Source organism: Myxocyprinus asiaticus, chromosome 2 (assembly GCF_019703515.2).
Source record: "Myxocyprinus asiaticus isolate MX2 ecotype Aquarium Trade chromosome 2, UBuf_Myxa_2, whole genome shotgun sequence".
NCBI classification, from domain to species: Eukaryota; Metazoa; Chordata; class Actinopteri; order Cypriniformes; family Catostomidae; genus Myxocyprinus; species Myxocyprinus asiaticus.
Window position 1 is genome coordinate 55,766,474 of NC_059345.1, and position 18,348 is coordinate 55,784,821.

The 18,348-nt window shown below is 36.4% G+C and overlaps 1 protein-coding gene across 2 annotated transcripts; it reads left to right on the forward strand.

Annotated features, from left to right (window-relative positions):
* The first annotated feature begins 1,732 nt into the window (after window positions 1-1,732).
* LOC127416613 (RWD domain-containing protein 4-like) lies at window positions 1,733-17,207 on the forward strand. 2 transcript variants are annotated; one of them, XM_051656052.1, is made up of 8 exons: window positions 1,733-1,926; window positions 11,273-11,386; window positions 11,649-11,729; window positions 11,918-12,027; window positions 12,282-12,432; window positions 12,654-12,765; window positions 12,892-12,941; window positions 16,375-17,207. In XM_051656052.1, exons 1-8 carry the CDS (start codon window positions 1,903-1,905, stop codon window positions 16,405-16,407), a joined length of 675 nt encoding a protein of 224 aa, XP_051512012.1. In that variant the 5' UTR covers window positions 1,733-1,902; the 3' UTR covers window positions 16,408-17,207. The 2 variants fall into 2 exon arrangements, with proteins under 2 accessions (XP_051512012.1, XP_051512019.1); XM_051656059.1 differs by lacking the exon at window positions 11,273-11,386 and having other exon boundaries at window positions 16,375-17,201.
* Window positions 17,208-18,348: the final 1,141 nt, after the last annotated feature.

Sequence of the window (18,348 nt, forward strand, 5' to 3'; positions counted from 1 at the left end):
AAAAGTATTTGCATTAGCTGACAAATTTTGCAGTATAACTATTTTATCTACACTATATCCAGCCTGATCTATATTACTATACACCCCACTGGCCACCTTTATTTATTTATTTGTATTAATTTTAATCAAAACAACCTTACAACCTGTTATTATTTGATATTCAATAAAAAGAGACATATTTTTTTTTTCAATCTTGATACACTTTACCCTTACCAGCAGTCTTGTGCTTAACAAAACACTCAGTGTTGTAATATGTACTGTTGACTTTACAGTGCCATTTGCTCTACCACATATGCTTTAGAAGCTGTTGAACTGAAACAAGCAGTCCTAATAGTCAAAAGTTGCATGTAACAGAATGTTAACAAAATTATTATATACTTTACTGCATGCACACCAAAAAATAAAAAATAAATAAATAAATAAAAACAAAAAAACTCTTAAGATTACAGACTTCGCTATGTGGAAAATTCTGCAATTTAGGTGCATTTTAAATGCTTGCATTAGTAAATCACATGTGAGATGTGCAAGGAAATGAATTTAGGTGCATTTATATGAGTGTGTGTGTTCTGTTTACACAGCCTGATGAATCTGCAGCTGAAGTCTCAGCAGAACATGTAGTACTCTTCTTATCTTATGTAAAAGAGACCATTTCCCATATCGTACAATCTAAAGAACTCACCATAAACCCGAACACTGAACTCATATCAGTGAGAGACCTCAGGAGGATTATCCCCATCTTTTCAGGTCATGTCACTGTTCACAAGATGCCATAGCCCTATGAGGATGTGAAAAATATTGTATTTGTAGACAGATGATAAATTATTTATTCTTGAGACTGAGTTGTGTCGTTCATAAACTCAATTTTGGATGGCTTCTTTAATGGAAGAACTTGTAGAGTTCTGGGGGACTAGATCTGAGATTAGAACAGTAAATCTTCCCCACAGGTAATGTGGCTATTGGGCTGTCAGATGTGAGCAAGGATATAATCTTCTTCCCCCGACTCTCTGGTGCACCTCAACTTGGTCTTAAAATGCAGGCAGGTTTACGCAATGATCAGAGAGAGAGAGAGAGAGAGAGAGAGAGAGAGAGAGAGAGAGAGAGAGAGAGAGAGAGAGAGAGAGAGAGAGCTTTAATCTTGATACAATGAGGATGTGTTGTTGACCCATAAACCACAGAGTTCACATTATGTAAATGAGTGAAAATAATCAACGTTTCTGTCGCTGTTAAAGACCTTGCGCGGAACATCTAAATGAGCTTTGACAATGTTTCATGATTGCTATGTAAATGTGAACTATTAAGTAAAAGGTGTAAAATTATTTTGGTATTGTTCTGATTACACTGTATGAGTGGTGAAGCACCATCAATCAGAATGCAAATGTGAATTGACAGGCTTTAAATAATGCATAATATAAACTTAAAAAAAAAGAAATGTTCTAGAGTCTAGACTAGAAGTAAATAACTTCAGTTTTCTTTATGGGATTTCACAAAACCTTAACCTCTTGAAAATGCCAGTAGGCAGCATATTGTTCAGTTATTTGCATTTATTTATATTTTTATTTTTATTGTTTGTTTATTAAGCAGAACCATTCACTGTTCTCGACTATCTTTTTATGCTCCAACACACAATGCATTACAACGACAATCTTTTATCGCCATCTAGGGGCGTTGTGTCTTCAGTACATTTCTGAATGTGCACTCCAGCCCTGTAGGCGGCAGTAACATCACTGTTTGAGAGTGTGGTGGTGTGCAGAGGCTGTTAAAGCACAAACTGGATACTAGTTAGGATCTCCACAGCATGTTGTTCTTCATTAGTGTTTAAAATAGTTTATTTCGGTTTCATTGAGCTGTTACGGTAGCTTTTTATGACTGGTTTAAAGTGTTGGAAAGACGGGAGGTGAAAACATGACTGCCAATGAAGATCAGGAGGTGAGAATGGCACAGCTAAAGCTAACGCTGATACTAACATGAGTTGATGTGTCAGACACTTACTAGAAGATGCTGATTTAATACAACATCGCAGTGTAACGTTTTAATAACTGGTTTAAAATGACTTTTGAAACACTGGTTTAATGAAAATCATGTTGTCAATCTAAATCTAACCGTGGACTAGTTGTTTTAAAGAATAGTTCACCAAAAATGAGAGTAGACCTTTTTCAGACTGTGATGACGCGTTTCCGCCTTATTTAGCAGCGTAAATCTCGCATTTTTTTTTTTTTTAATATAATACATTTTTAAAATATTGAGTGTAAATTTAAAACATTATGCTTTGTGTTATATTACCCTGGAATTAGTTAAAAAAAACTATAGGGTATTTCTATTGCAGCTGCTGAGAGAGTGACAGTAAATTTGGCATGTTCTCCCACTTTACTGTCTTAATCCACCACTCTCTATTTTTTCCTCTTCTGGAAAGTCATTAAACGTAAAAGGTTCACGAAAATGAACCGAAACTCAGCGTATACTTGCCTCCCAGACATGGGAAATATGTCTATAGAAAGCTTGAATTGTCTACTTTAAAATGAACCAATTTAAATCGAAAACAAATATTCTCTGATTGTGTAAGGTACAGTCTTTCCCGTTTGAGCTCGTTATCGTTTTTGGAAGAAGACACGCTGTGAATTTACCTCAGAAGAAGAGCGTGATCCGATACGGCCTTTCTAACACAAAAATTGTCTCACAAATGTTAATTTTGTGAGCGAAAACTGGAGTCTACAAAATCTGTTATGTTTCATGGCCTTATTTCAGTGACTTAAAATGCTTATAGCTATAGCTAATGATACAGTCCCAAGATCATTTTAAATATGAAACGTAGGCGACTTCCATGGATTGATAATAAATGTAAGGAACCCATAAAAGAGAGGAAGAAAGCTGAAAGGATTTTCTTTAGACACCCCTCAACTGAAAATCTTATCAAACTCAAGATGAGTAGAGCAGGAGCAAGAAGAATCGTAAATGAAGTTAAAAAGGAAAGCTGGAGAAGATTAGTTTCCAACTTGACAACAAGTACTTCATCAAACCAAATATGGAACTTGATACGGGTAATGAAGGGAAAAGACAATGGCCCTCAAATATGACACATCAAACAGCATTGTACACTCCTGACGTCAAAACAAGAAATTGCAAACATTTTAGCAAGTACTTTCGAAAGCAATTCATCTATTGAGAACTGTCTTCCCGCTTTTCAAATATTTCATGCTCAACAAGAAAAAGAGAAGATTAACTTTGGCCCTACAACCAACCCTTCTCCATGGAAGAGCTACAGCGAGCTATAAAAAAAAATCCCACGACCCAGTTGTTGGACCAGATAAAGTCCACTATCAATTCTTTAAGTATATACCCCACCTCTTTCTGAAAATGCTCCTTAGAATTTTAAACTCCATCTGGATATCTGGAAAAATCCCAACCGCTTGGCATGAAGCAGAAATAATACCCATTCCAAAGCCAGGAAAAGACCATAGTGATCCCATAAATTATCGCCCTATAGCCTTAACCAGCTGCTTATGTAAAACAATGGAGAGGATGCTCAATGATCGCCTGGTCTGGGTACTGGAATCTGAACATCACATAAGTAATGCCCAATGTGGTTTCAGGAAAGGTAGAAGCACTACAGATCATCTTATTTGTCTTGAAAGCTATATTCGTGATGTTTTTATTAGAAAGGAGCATGTTGTAGCTGTCTTCTTTGATCTGGAGAAAGCCTACGACATGACGTGGAAACATGGCATTTTAAAGGATCTGTATCGAATGAATTTTAGAGGTCACCTGCCAACCTTCATTGAAAATTTTTTATCAAACAGACTTTTTAAGAGTAAAGTTAGCAAACAACTTGTCCAATCTACATAAACAAGAACTTGGTGAACCTCAAGGTAGTATTCTATCAGTAATTCTCTTTAGTATTAAAATAGACAGCATTGCGAAAGTCATTGGTTCTGATGTTCATTGTAGTTTATATGTAGACGACATCTGCATTCGCTACAGAAGCAAGGACATGCATACTATCGAGTGAAAAATCCAACTGAAGATAAACAAAATGCACTCCTGATCAACTCAGAATGGTTTCAAGTTTTCACAAACTAAAACTGTCTGTATGCATTTCTGTCAGCTTCGTTCATTACACTATGAACCTGCTGTTTATGGACGGAGTCCCCATCAAAGTCGTTAAAGAGAACAGGTTCCTTGGTATCAACTTTGTAGCAAGCCCTCAAATTAAATTATTGAAAAATAAATGTTTTAAAGCTATGAACGTTTTAAAGGTTTTATCCAATACCAAATGGGGAGCAAACAGTTCAACTCATGAATCTGTATAGAACCTTGATTCGCTCAAAGCTGGACTATGGAAGCACCATTTATGGATCAGCCAGGAGTTCATATATACGACTTCTAGATACTGTTCACCACCAAGGTATTCGATTGGCCTTAGGAGCATACAGAACATCACCAATTCAAAATTTATATGTGGAAGCCAATGAACCTTCCTTGGAAATCAGACGCCTAAAGCTGACCCTACAATATGCAATCAAACTGAAAACAAATAAAGAAAATCCAGCATATCCAGTAGTTTTCTCAACTCAACATTCAATACTATATGAAAGAAAACCAAGTCACATTCGTCCATTTGGCCTACGTGTAAAAACCCATGTGGAGAATCTGAAAGTGGATCTAAACATTCTGGAGAAGACACATTTTTGCAAAATCCCCCCATGGGATCTCAGAAAGCCCAAAATCCAGCTGGATTTAACGAGAAACCAAAAATCAAAAACTCATCCGAATGAATTTTACCAACAATTCCTGGATATAAGAGCAGTGTTCCCACAACATATTCCAATACATACAGATGAATCCAAATCTGGAAATCAAGTGGCAGCAGCTTTTGCAACAAGTAAACTGTGTCAAGCCATCCGCATCCCCGACCAAAGTTCAGTTTTTACTGCAGCGGCAAATGCTTTATTACTAGCACTGAGGTTCATTGAGACTGTTCCACAGAAATCCTTTTTAATGATAACTGATTCTAAATAATGTCTGGAAGCATTGGAGTCTATAAGAACCAATCACCCAAAAATCGTGAAGATTTTGAACAATGTGTCTTCTCTGGAATCAAATAATTTTAGTATTATTTTCTGCTGGGTGCCTGGCCACTCAGAAATCTCTGGAAATGAACAAGCAGATAGAGCTGCCAAAGAAGCATTATCCTCAGAACCAGTAAAATGCTCTTCCATTCACAGACCTAAAACCAACATTAAACATATACACTAAAAACAAATGGCAGTCAGAATGGGATCAGTGTTTAACCAACAAATTACGGGAAATAAATCCTGTTGTTGGGACGACATGTATTCCCTTTTAATAATCGTTGGGATCAAGTCACTTACACTCTGCCGGATAGGACACGCAAGGCTCACACACCAATTTTTACTATCTGGAGAAAATTCACCAAAATGCCCATCCTGTCAGAGCCCACTATCCATTAAACATGTCTTACTGGACTGTAATGCTTCTACACACTTAAGGAACCTGTATTATTCTGTTGACACTTTTGAAAAGGTTTTTAACCAAGTAAATCCAAATTTAGTTTGAAGGTTTTTAGAAAAAAGTAATTTTAAACACCTTTTTTTTTAGTTTTACTCTTGAATAACTAAACTGGCTCTCGCCATGAATACAGCAATAGTAGCTGGCATGGCGTTAAAAAAGGAAAGAAAGAAAGAAATTTCAGTGACTTAAAAATTACTAACCACGCATAATCTTGATTTTCTCAATCAAGTACATCTCATGTTTGGAGGCTCTTATGTTACAACACTGCTGTTACACTACTGTTTATTTATTCATTTAGTTAATTATTCATGCTTGACATGATGACTACAATCATGTCAACTGTATCTGGGCAAAATTTTGTATTATGTCAAAGCAAGTTATGGCATTTGGAACCAAGGTAGCCTTTTTTATCAAAAGTCCAAAAAACTCTCCAAACAAGTTATCTGAGTGTTTTACTGAACCTAAGAACTACTTACAGGTGCATCTCAATAAATTCGAATGTCGTGGAAAAGTTCATTTATTTCAGTAATTCAACTCAAATTGTGAAACTCGTGTATTAAATCAATTCAATGCACACAGACTGAAGTAGTTTAAGTCTTTGGTTCTTTTAAAAGTGATGATTTTGGCTCACATTTAACAAAAACCCACCAATTCACTATCTCAAAAAATTAGAATATGGTGACTTGCCAATCAGCTAATCAACTCAAAACACCTGCAAAGGTTTCCTGAGCCTTCAAAATGGTCTCTCAGTTTGGTTCACTAGGCTACACAATCATGGGGAAGACTGCTGATCTGACAGTTGTCCAGAAGACAATCATTGACACCCTTCACAAGGAGGGTAAGCCACAAACATTCATTGCCAAAGAAGCTGGCTGTTCACAGAGTGCTGTATCCAAGCATGTTAACAGAAAGTTGAGTGGAAGGAAAAAGTGTGGAAGAAAAAGATGCACAACCAACCAAGAGAACTGCAGCCTTATGATTGTCAAGCAAAATCGATCCAAGAATTTGGGTGAACTTCACAAGGAATGGACTGAGGCTGGGGTCAAGGCATCAAGAACCACCACACACAGACGTGTCAAGGAATTTGGCTACAGTTGTCATATTCCTCTTGTTAAGCCACTCCTGAACCACAGACAATGTCAAAGGCATCTTACCTGGGCTAAGGAGAAGAAGAACTGGACTGTAGCCCAGTGTTCCAAAGTCCTCTTTTCAGTTGAGCAAGTTTCATATTTCATTTAGAAACCAAGGTCCTAGAGTCTGGAGGAAGGGTGGAGAAGCTCATAGCCCAAGTTGCTTGAAGTCCAGTGTTAAGTTTCCACAGTCTGTGATGATTTGGTGTGTAATGTCATCTGCTGGTGTTGGTCCATTGTGTTTTTTGAAAACCAAAGTCACTGCACCCGTTTACCAATAAATTTTGGAGCACTTCATGCTTCCTTCTGCTGACCAGCTTTTTAAAGATGCTGATTTCATTTTCCAGCAGGATTTGGCACCTGCCCACACTGCCAAAAGCACCAAAAGTTGGTTAAATGACCATGGTGTTGGTGTGCTTGACTGGCCAGCAAACTCACCAGACCTGAACCCCATAGAGAATCTATGGGGTATTGTCAAGAGGAAAATGAGAAACAAGAGACCAAAAAATGCAGATGAGCTGAAGGCCACTGTCAAAGAAACCTGGGCTTCCATACCACCTCAGCAGTGCCACAAACTGATCACCTCCATGCCACGCCGAATTGAGGCAGTAATTAAAGCAAAAGGAGCCCCTACCAAGTATTGAGTACATATACAGTAAATGAACATACTTTCCAGAAGGCCAACAATTCACTAAAAATGTTTTTTTTTATTGGTCTTATGATGTATTCAAATTTTTTGAGATAGTGAATTGGTGGGTTTTTGTTAAATGTGAGCCAAAATCATCACAATTAAAAGAACCAAAGACTTAAACTACCTCAGTCTGTGTGTATTGAATTTATTTAATACACGAGTTTCACAATTTGAGTTGAATTACTGAAATAAATGAACTTTTCCACGACATTCTAATTTATTGAGATGCACCTGTACATTTGTAAATGCCACAATAAACCAGAAACATAATTACATAGAATAAGTAAAAAGTAATAAGATCCAGCACTGTTTCAGTTGTGCGCATGGTAAATCAAGACCTGTCAATCTAAGCGATCAGTCCAATCCAAGCTGTAAAACAGTGGCCGATTGGTCTCTACACAGCGTCCCTTCCCACCATACCCACCTACATACCTGAGATCAGAGATGATCTTATTATTGGTTTAAGAGGTTAATCAAGTTTGCTGTTTGTTAACTATAAATGAACACATTAGCTGTCATGTTGTATTAATTTAATGTTGAACAGGTTAGCTTTTTTAATTAAATATGCTATAAGTTGATAATTGTCATTTTCTTCAATCATCTAATTATTAGAACACCTAAAATAAGTTGCTTGTAAGTGTTTGCTTCAGCCAGTGGAAGGCATGGTACAAGTGTATGTGTGCACATGATCAGGATGGTACCACCTCTGCTTCATTTTGAGCCAGGAAAACCCTGCTAGGGCTCTGCACGTGCATCAAGCACTAGGAGGTGTAATCGAGCTTGAAATGATGATCAAGCCTAGTGACTGCAGTGGCAAGATATACAGTGAAAAAAGAGTTACAGTATGGTCTGTTCTCACCAGGGTGTCAGGAATTGGCTGGTTAGCAGGTCCCTGTTAGCACCTGCTGGTAGATGCTGGAACTACACCACCCGATGGCAAAAAGCTCCATAGACAGCCATTCAAAAGTAGCCGTGTTTTATGATGAAATTTTTTTTTTCCAAGAACAATTTAAATTATTTCATTACATTATAGCATATCGTCATCTGGTGACGGATTGTTTATGAAGGGCTCTTAAAAGCATGAAATTGATTTATATTTTCCCCATCTATACCCATTGACAATTGATCAGTCACGTGTCACCCGATACTGGAACTGAGCGCCCATGAGCAAAGATGGCAGCCTCCATTTTGCTAGCTTTCTGGGAACCCTGCGCTAGCTGAGCACAGCAGGGCTCTAGTCTAAAAAAAAATGACTAAGGAACTGAAACATTAACGATCCAAATGGCTGCTTTTAGTCGCCAAATCACAGAATTGCTTGATTTAGATAGAAAGCAGAAGACAGTTGATAACCAATTAATCTGAGGTTTAATAAACAGTATATAGTTGAGAAGATAAGTTTGCATTCCATTTGTCTAATCAAAGGGGTGTGAACATTTATAATTTATACAAATATAAGAAATAATATATATATATATATATATATATATATATATATATATATATATATATATATATATATTAAATACTGCTCTTCTCAATCTACATTACAGATAATTACATATATTATGCATATAGTAGTTTGTTGTCTTCTTGAGCATCAATGGATGTTTTCACCTTGTGTAATAGTTGTGAACAAGTCCCTCAATTGTCCTAAGTGTCAAAAGCTTGATCTCATATATATATATACACTATATTGCCAAAAGTATTCGCTCACCTGCCTTTAGACGCATATGAACTTAAGTGACATCCCATTCTTAATCCATAGGGTTTAATATGATGTCGGAACCACCCTTTGCAGCTATAACAGCTTCAACTATTATGGGAAGGCTTTCCACAAGGTTTAGGAGTGTGTTTATGGGAATTTTTGACCATTCTTCCAGAAACGCATTTGTGAGGTCAGACACTGATGTTGGACGAGAAGGCCTGGCTCACAGTCTTCGCTCAAATTTATCCCAAAGGTGCTCTATCGGGTTGAGGTCAGGACTCTAGCAGGCCAGTCAAGTTCTTCCACACCAAACTCGCTCATCCATGTCTTTATGGACCTTGCTTTGTGCACTGGTGTGCAGTCATGTTGGAACAGGAAGGGGCCATCCCCAAACTGTTCCCACAAAGTTGGGAGCATGGAATTGTCCAAAATCTCTTGGTATGCTGAAGCATTCAGAGTTCCTTTCACTGGAACTAAGGGGCCAAGCCCAGCTCCTGAAAAACAACCCCACACCATAATCCCTCCTCCACCAAACTTCACAGTTGGCACAATGCAGTCAGACAAGTACCGTTCTCCTGTTAACCGCCAAACCCAGACTCGTCCATCAGATTGCCAGATGGAGAAGCGTGATTCGTCACTCCAGAGAACGCGTCTCCACTGTTCTAGAGTCCAGTGGCGGCGTGCTTTACACCACTGCATCCGACGCTTTGCATTGCACTTGGTGATGTATGGCTTGGATGCAGCTGCTCGGCCATGGAAACCCATTCCATGAAGCTCTCTACGCACTGTTCTTGAGCTAATCTGAAGGCCACATGAACTTTGGAGGTCTGTAGCGATTGACTCTGCAGAAAGTTGGCGACCTCTGCGCACTATGCGCCTCAGCATCCGCTGACCACGCTCTGTCATTTTACGTGGCCTACCACTTCGTGGCTGAGTTGCTGTCATTCCCAATCGCTTCCACTTTTTTATAATAGCACTGACAGTTGACTGTGGAATATTTAGTAGCGAGGAAATTTCAGGACTGGACTTGTTGCACAGGTGGCATCCTATCACAGTACCACGCTGGAATTCACTGAGCTCCTGAGAGCGGCCCATTCTTTCACAAATGTTTGTAGAAGCAGTCTGCATGCCTAGGTGCTTCATTTTATACACCTGTGGCCATGGAAGTGATTGGAACACCTGAATTCAATTATTTGGATGGGTGAGCGAATACTTTTGGCAATATAGTGTATATATATATATATACTGTGTGTGTGTGTGTGTGTGTGTATTCACTGTGTGTGTGTGTGTGTGTGTGTGTGTGTGTGTGTGTATATATATATATATATATATATATATATATATATATATATATATATATATATATATATATATACATACTGTGTATATATATATATATATATATTTACAGTATATAAATTGTTTTACAATATTGCCATAGTCTTTTACTTTTACCAGATGGCCCAGACACAGAGACTACAAGAGTGCAAATTGAAAGAAATCCCAGATACAGTTTATTGTGCTACTCCAATCCCAATAAATAATTACTAGGAGAAAAAAGTGGTACACAGTATAGTGATGGTACCACAATACGGGACTTTTAAATGTAAAGAAGCCCGAAATGCACATGGGACTCTTATTTTGAAATGTCTGTACTCCCAGTTGTGAGCTCACTGACGGCTGATTCGCTGAGAAAGTGAATCTGATTCAAACTGCTAACCTAAGCTCCTGAGTTCAATCCCTCATTTCTTTTCGGGTGATTCCTGAAAAAGATCCGGTTCAAAAGAATACTTTGGTCACGACTCCCTCGCGCTGGGTTTGTTGTTGTTGTGTGTGTTGCAGCGAGCTCATCAGAAACAGAACGGGTGAAAAGTGGCACGAGAGACACTGGTGCGCCCTCTATATATGTATTCAGTAACTCACAAGATGAAATCTGAGGAAACCGCATATGAACGCACAAAACCCGACTGTCGCCAGTTGCGACTAGATTTTAAATTATAGTCACAATAAATTATTTTTGGTCGCATTTGCGACCATTTTAGTCGCAGTCTGGAGCCCTGCACAGTCATAGAGATGAATGGGGTTGCTAACTGATAGCTCTCTCCAGGTATTTTATAGATCCATGGTTCTTACCCACACCTATCATATCACTTCAGGAGACATGGATTAAACCACTGGAGTCGTATGGATTACTTTTATGCAGCCTTTATGTGCTTTTAGGAGCTTCAAAGTTCTGGTCACCATTCACCTGCATTGTATGGAGCTACAGAGCTGAAATATTCTTCTAAAAATCTTTGTCTATGTAGAAAGAAATTCATACACATCTGGAATGGGGTGAGTAAATGATGAGAGAATTTTAATTTTGGATGAACTATCCCTTTAACGCACTGTGCCGGCACTATGGTGGTATAGTGATGGTACCATTGTACTGAATGATTGCCATATTCATGTACCATATTATTAACATGGTACTCTAAGGTACTTCAGAGAATACTATGGTTCATAGGCATTACAATGATTTCATGTATTAAAGAAAAAACATGCTAATAACATGTTAATTTATTTGTCAGTGGTAACCCATACTTTTTCAGTGCAGATGGAATTGGAGGCTCTGCGGTCAATCTATGAAGGAGATGACTGCTTTAAGGAGCTCAGCCCAGTGTCCTTTCAGTTCAGGGTAAGAACTGCATCTGAGCACATGCATTTTTTTTAAATACTTGAATTTGAACATACATTTTCAAATATATCAAGACATCGATATAAGCCTATACTATTGTTCTGAATGATTATAGTACTGGTATTAACATGGTGCTTTTTTGTTTATGTCAGTGTGATTTGACTGTCTTTTCTTTTGTTTTTTGACAGATAGGAGACATTGATAATTCCAAATCATTCCTGCTAGAAGTTTCATGGCCAGAGACCTATCCTGAATCTGCACCCCACATATCATTAGATGCCTTTTTCAACAACAAAATGTAAGTTGTTCACACTGTAGTTTTTTAAGCCTTTAATTCAGTGTTGCTTTTAAAGGCTGAAATATTCTGACCTCATAGATTATAGGTTTACCTAGATATGTTTGATAGTATGTCCCTGCCACATTTCATCAATGTAAGTACTATAAACAAAGCATGTTTACATTTGAAATCTTGTATTAGATTGATATTGAATGTTACAGTATAAGATAGTTATGAGTTGCATTAGTAATTAAATCAAACACCTACTTTTTTAGATCCCTGGAGACAAAGCAGTACATTAACTTAAAGCTGGACGAACAGGTAGAGACCAACCTGGGCACGGCCATGATGTACACGCTCTTTGAGTGGGCCAAAGAAAACCAGGAAACACTCATGGAAAACCACCAACCTGTGACATCATCAGTGGTCTGTATCGGAACTGTTTAACATTTTAAGTGTTGAGATCTCTGAATACACTGAGCATTCTTCGGATTAGTCCGTTGCATTTTACCTCAAGGAAAACAGAAAAAATTCTATATAACTTGAAAATCTCTTGTAGCTATGGAAACTGCATCACTGCGTTAGTTTAGAATTACTTTGTCATGGCTAATGTAACTAAATGTAAATACTCTGTCTACTTTCTCCAGGCGCTGGTATCCAACAGTGATATCATGAATAATTCCACCTCTGTCAGTAAGAAGAAAGAGAAGAAAGAACAACTAACCAAAGCGCAGAAGCGGAAACTGATTGGAAGAACAGGTTAGCATCTTTTGAAAAAAAAAAACAAAAAAAAACAAAGGCTTTGGAGCCCTACATGATTGTGCTTTCAACTGCTAGATGTTTTTGAATGCACATTGATGAGAGATTGCTCTTTGCAATGAACAGATAATAAGGGAGAACTGCCAAGAGGATGGAACTGGGTAGATGTTGTTAAGGTAAGGTAAAATTGTAAGATTTAATGCAAATGTCTTTTGACATTTGAAAATAAGAGTACACAGTCTTAAAAGCTTCTGATAAAGTTAAAAATTGTTAGATATTGTCTGTTAGTAACTCTGCTATACCTTGTTTCTTTTTCACATGGGGATCGTGTCCATATGTTGCAATATTTTCTGCCCATCAAACAGCATGTAAGTAGTTTGTTTTAAAGGAACATTATACAGTGGCCCCCGAAGTATTAGAAGACCTAAGCTGGGGCTGCACGATTATGACAAAACAAATGTTTCCGATTATTTCCCTTGGTATTATAATTGCGATTAATTTCAATTTAAACTTTGAAGGTGTTTTTAAAGCTTTATTGTTTCAGTGGCACACCCAAAATTAAAGGCTTATAACTCGAGACAAAAAAAAAAAAAAAACCTTTCAATTTATTTAATGATACAGATTGATAAATTCTGAGACTCTCAGCTTAAGAAACTGCTGAAAAATAAAAACAATTTAGCCAAATATTTACCATTTTTCTTATTTGATATTATATATCTCAGGGTGTAAATAAGGTAGCTCTGAACAACTGCTTTTGTTTGGTTCCCAATCATGTCAACCGTGTCAGTTGTTTTTGTGTGTTGATATGACAAAGCAATCAAAAGTTATAACATTACAAAAATAATTGATGTAATGACAGGTGGGTGAGAGTTGTACTTGGTGTCCTTAAAGGAGTTTACATATGTGGAATGGATACAAAATAAAAGGGACTTTAAGCAACAGCTGCGGACGGGACGCTACGCAAAAATGACTAAGCAATAATGACGGCAGAACAGAGCATTTAATCATTCAAGGAAAAAAAAGGTAGGCTATTTAAAACGGTGAGACAAGGGATACTTGCAGCGTTAACTAAAATAACAGAGTTTTACTCTCCCTATGACATAAGTTTTGAGGAAGATGTTTAGGCTATTTATTGTTCACTTTGCATCATCTCTTGTAAAACATACTCTAACATTTACTTTCCTAATCTGTCACGTACAATCAACTGTCAATAAGAAGAAATGCTTTAGAAATTATGGCTACATAGACAGGAGGTGAATGAAGAAGCGTACACACAATAGAACACAGAACATCTTATAACCGCATCTACTGCTTAAAGTCCCTATTAAGAATGACACAGCATTCTTTTTTGGCTTATGTTCTGTCATCAAAGAACATATGTGCTCTGCAGAATATTCACTGCGAGCCCGCATACCCTTAATAATGCGTTTGTCATTGCTTTGTACAAATTAGGGTGCCGCGACGAGTGTCATGTATAAACATACATACGCACAACTGCTCTGCGCATGTACGCAAGGTATTTTGAATATGATTGAGAAAGTAGTTGGATTCAAACGTTTACATGGCTAATATTGTTCTTTTAAACTGATTATTTTAGTCGGATTGAAATTTCATTCGGATCCAGCTCAATCGGATCATTTTTGTGTTTACATGAATGCTTTTCAATCCGATTGAGCTATCAGTTGGATTATAAATTGATTATTTGGTTGCATGTTAAAGTGGCTGTTGATTCTGTCATTTACATGGCGCCATCTCCTGGTGGCCATATGTAACATTGTGCTTCGTGTGGATTATCTAATGATCGAGTGCACGTGATTACCTTGTGTATGGGTTCGTTTGAAAGATAATCACCTCCTCTAAATAATGCTAAGCAATATTTTATGTTCTGTTAATTGTTCGTGAAGTTATAAGCGAAAATGCGGCATATAAGCAACACCAACATAATTGTCAAAGAAATATACTTAGCTATTATTCGTTATATTTTTGTCTGAGTAAAGCAAATAGGCTGGTTGTATTCTACTCTTTGAGAGCTTTCCAACAACATGACACATGGCTATTTGATGAGTTTGATGTCTTTATTGCAATAATATGTACAGTGCATTTTTTATAGATATATGTATATATATATATAAATTAGCAAAACAGAAAACTTCTGATTTGTCTGCAAATTTCAAAGCACTTGTTTAGTTTTGGTTATAATGCCTGCATGCATTTTAAAGTAGAGCTTCTTAAACTTCAAACAATACCTATTTTGTGTTGGTCAAGACTGTGGTTGTAAATATTTTGACGATTATTTTTTTCTCGCTGGGAATACTTATTTTGTGTATGGCAATTGCGTACCATATTCTTAATGTAAGCTGCACTTCCAAAAGCGAAAAACATCATACTTTGCTGTTTTATACATTCTGTAAGTAATCAATACATGGCCTTAATGGTCAACTTTATATTATCCCTCTTAGCAGCAAAAGAACAACTCATATTTTTGACGCAACAGGAGTATAAATGTTATGCAGTAATTGACACTTCTAACGTTTAGTTAATTGTGGCAGCTGTAATTATAATCTTGATTATTTATTTGATTAACTGTGCAGCCCTAACCTAAGCCAAAGGGATAGATCACCCAAAAATGAAAACTCTATTATCATTTACTCTAATGCCATCCCATATGTGTATTGTTAGATCTTCTTTTATTCGGCTGACCAAATATCAGGTGGTTCACCATTGTATCAGAGTTCTTCTAATACATAAAGAAGAGTAATCAAAACCAAGTGCTTGTGGGGAAAAACGTTTATTGATGTCGATTGTGTAGTATAGCGCTTCTGAATTTTAACCCAAAGTTCTGTCTGGGTGACAGACCTTTTATACCTGGAGAACAATAGTGTTAGCACCTCACTGGAAGGCTTCCAATAAACCAGATATACAGGATAACTCCATATATTCCTCCTGGTAGGGTTGATTGCTCTTGAGTTTCTGGCCCCTTTGGTTCACACCTTTACAGACACAAATGCAACTCTGACAATGTAGAAATTATACAGACTAAAGATTATTAAAATACACATAATCCTTCAGTATGACTTACTTAATTCTGCTGAACACAAACAAAGATTTTCAAAAGAATATTTCAGCTCTGTAGGTCCATACAATGCAAGTGAATGGTTACCAGAAATTTCAAGCTTAAAAAAATCACAAAGGCAGCATAAAAGTTTTCCACACAACTCCAGCGGTTAAATCCACATCTTCATAGGTGTGGGTGAGAAACAGAATAATGTTTAAGTCCGTTTTTACTATAAATTCTCCTCTTACCCAGTAGGTGGCGATAGGCGCAAAGAATGCCAATTGCCAAAAACAAAAAAAGAAGAATGTGAAAGTGGAGATTTTATAGTATAAAAGGACATAATATTGATCTGTTTCTCACCCACACTTATCAAATCGCTTCTGAAGATATGGATTTAACCACTTTGTGGATTACTTTTATGCTGCCTTTATGTGCTTTTTGATCAGAATCTTTAACGCTTTTATACAACCATTGCACAACCGCGTTGCTGTGAAATACTACAATTTCCTCCAAATTGATTGTTGATGCATCTTGTCTTTTTGTTGTTTAAACAGCTCAGCAAGACTGGAGGAAAAGAGGAAGATTAGAGAGATGCTTGTGAAGGAAAGATGGATTGAAGTAGTGCTGGATGAATGTATGGATGAAATGTGTCTCTGTGCACTTATTTTTAATGGAAGCTGAAATGAATTCTCTCTAGTCATAATTTAAATGCATCTGAAGCTGCTGCACTTTCTGTGCCACAGAGCCAATGTTATACTGAATGCAAAGAACAGAGCTCAGCAGTCACAAAGACGTGTCCTCTGAGCCACCAGTGGTGGGTGTTACATTAGCTGAGCGACATGAAAATCATGAAACATGAGAGCATGCACAAGCTGATGAGAAAACTAACACAAAAGTGAGTGGAAAGCAGAAATGTTTTAAATTTTGCAACTAATAGAACAGTTGGGTGTTATTTAATAAAAATAACATCAGTGTGATGTTTCATAAAGTGACATTTTCTAAAAAAAGAAAAAAGGCCCATGAGAGTGTATTGGTACTGTAAAGCTGTGTACCTGATTTTAAATGTGCACTCAGTAATATTTTTGTACATGTAAACAAAAAATAATTTTGTACAATATTTTTGCACATGTAAACAAATATTTGCTGAGTGCACCTTTAAGTTTTACCTTGGCTGCAAGCAAAATGCGTTCACTTTTTCACGTCACATGCTAAAGATATTTAATGGGGATATGTGTGCTTTTTTGAGAATAAAGTGTTTCAAAGTACAGTCCTTTGTGGATAAATCAGTGCCACTGTTATATTTATGTCAAAACTTTGTGTGTGAGAGCATAGCAAATGTGTCAAGATAGATAGACATTGATCTGTAAAGAGTACCGTTGTCTCAGGTTTTTTTTTTTTTTTTTAAAGACCTTTAGGAATATAACATTTTTAACACCATGGTTTTAGGTAAAAATGAATAAATTATATATATATATATATATATATATATATATATATATATATATATATATATATATATATATAAACATAAATATTAAAATATAACATTTATAAATGTATATGTTTGTATAAGGGAAAGAGTAACTAGTCTAGCTAACTGGTCACCATTTCGTTTAAAATGTACACCATTTGTAATCACCTTTTTTTTTTTTTTTTTTTTTCTGCATTCACTTAAATAGACTTCCAGTATGACAAATGAATTTGAACAAGTACACATGTTCCATGAAGTCTGAAATAATATGAATTCATTAAAACGCAAGTGTAATTATTATACAAGAATATAGCTGTTCAGCCATGACGTGAATTTGTAGGCGAACCCGGAAGATTAATTTGCCATGGGTTCCCTCAGAATTTTCCTATGGGTAAACATTATGGTCAGCATTACTTGAGGATACGTGGACGTTTTGTTCTACAACATAAATTACACGCTTTCATACCTCCAAACGTGAATTTTCAAAACATTTTGAATTGCATATTTATTTATTTATTTTATTTATTTTTAAACACAACGGCTTCAAAATTCACGTTTGAGGTGTAACTGTGTGTAATTTATGTTGTAACAAAATGTTCACGTATCCTCAAGTAATGTTTAACACAGACCTTGTTTTATAATTGTGATTATTATCTATTTATTTATAGTCTTTATTATCAACAAATGACAAGATATTACAATAACACAACTGGAGGACGTTTCACATACATTACAACATAAAAGCAAAGAATAAGACAACTACATAGGCAAGACAAAAAAAAAACAAAAAAAGAGGGTACATAATCATCAATTACGTGTTATATAATTGTTTTATAGAAAGATATTCATGTGAGGGTACATTATATAATTGTACTATAGAAAAATATACATGTGAGGGTACATTAAAGGTGCAATATGTAATATATTTACTGTACTAAAGCATAAAATTATTATAATATGTTATCAGAGGAAACATGCTAAGTTGAAATACTGGTTTCTACAGCCAGTGTATTCTACTTTTAAATGTCCAGGGTGTATTCCAGAAAGTAGGTTATGC

Coding starts and splice junctions, on each gene's coding strand:
- LOC127416613 (XM_051656052.1), top strand. CDS start 1,903: ATGACTGCCAATGAAGATCAGGAG. Junction 12,028..12,281: donor GCCTTTTTCAACAACAAAAT/GTAAGTTGTTCA, acceptor CTACTTTTTTAG/ATCCCTGGAGACAAAGCAGT. Junction 12,942..16,374: donor ACTGGGTAGATGTTGTTAAG/GTAAGGTAAAAT, acceptor TTGTTTAAACAG/CTCAGCAAGACTGGAGGAAA.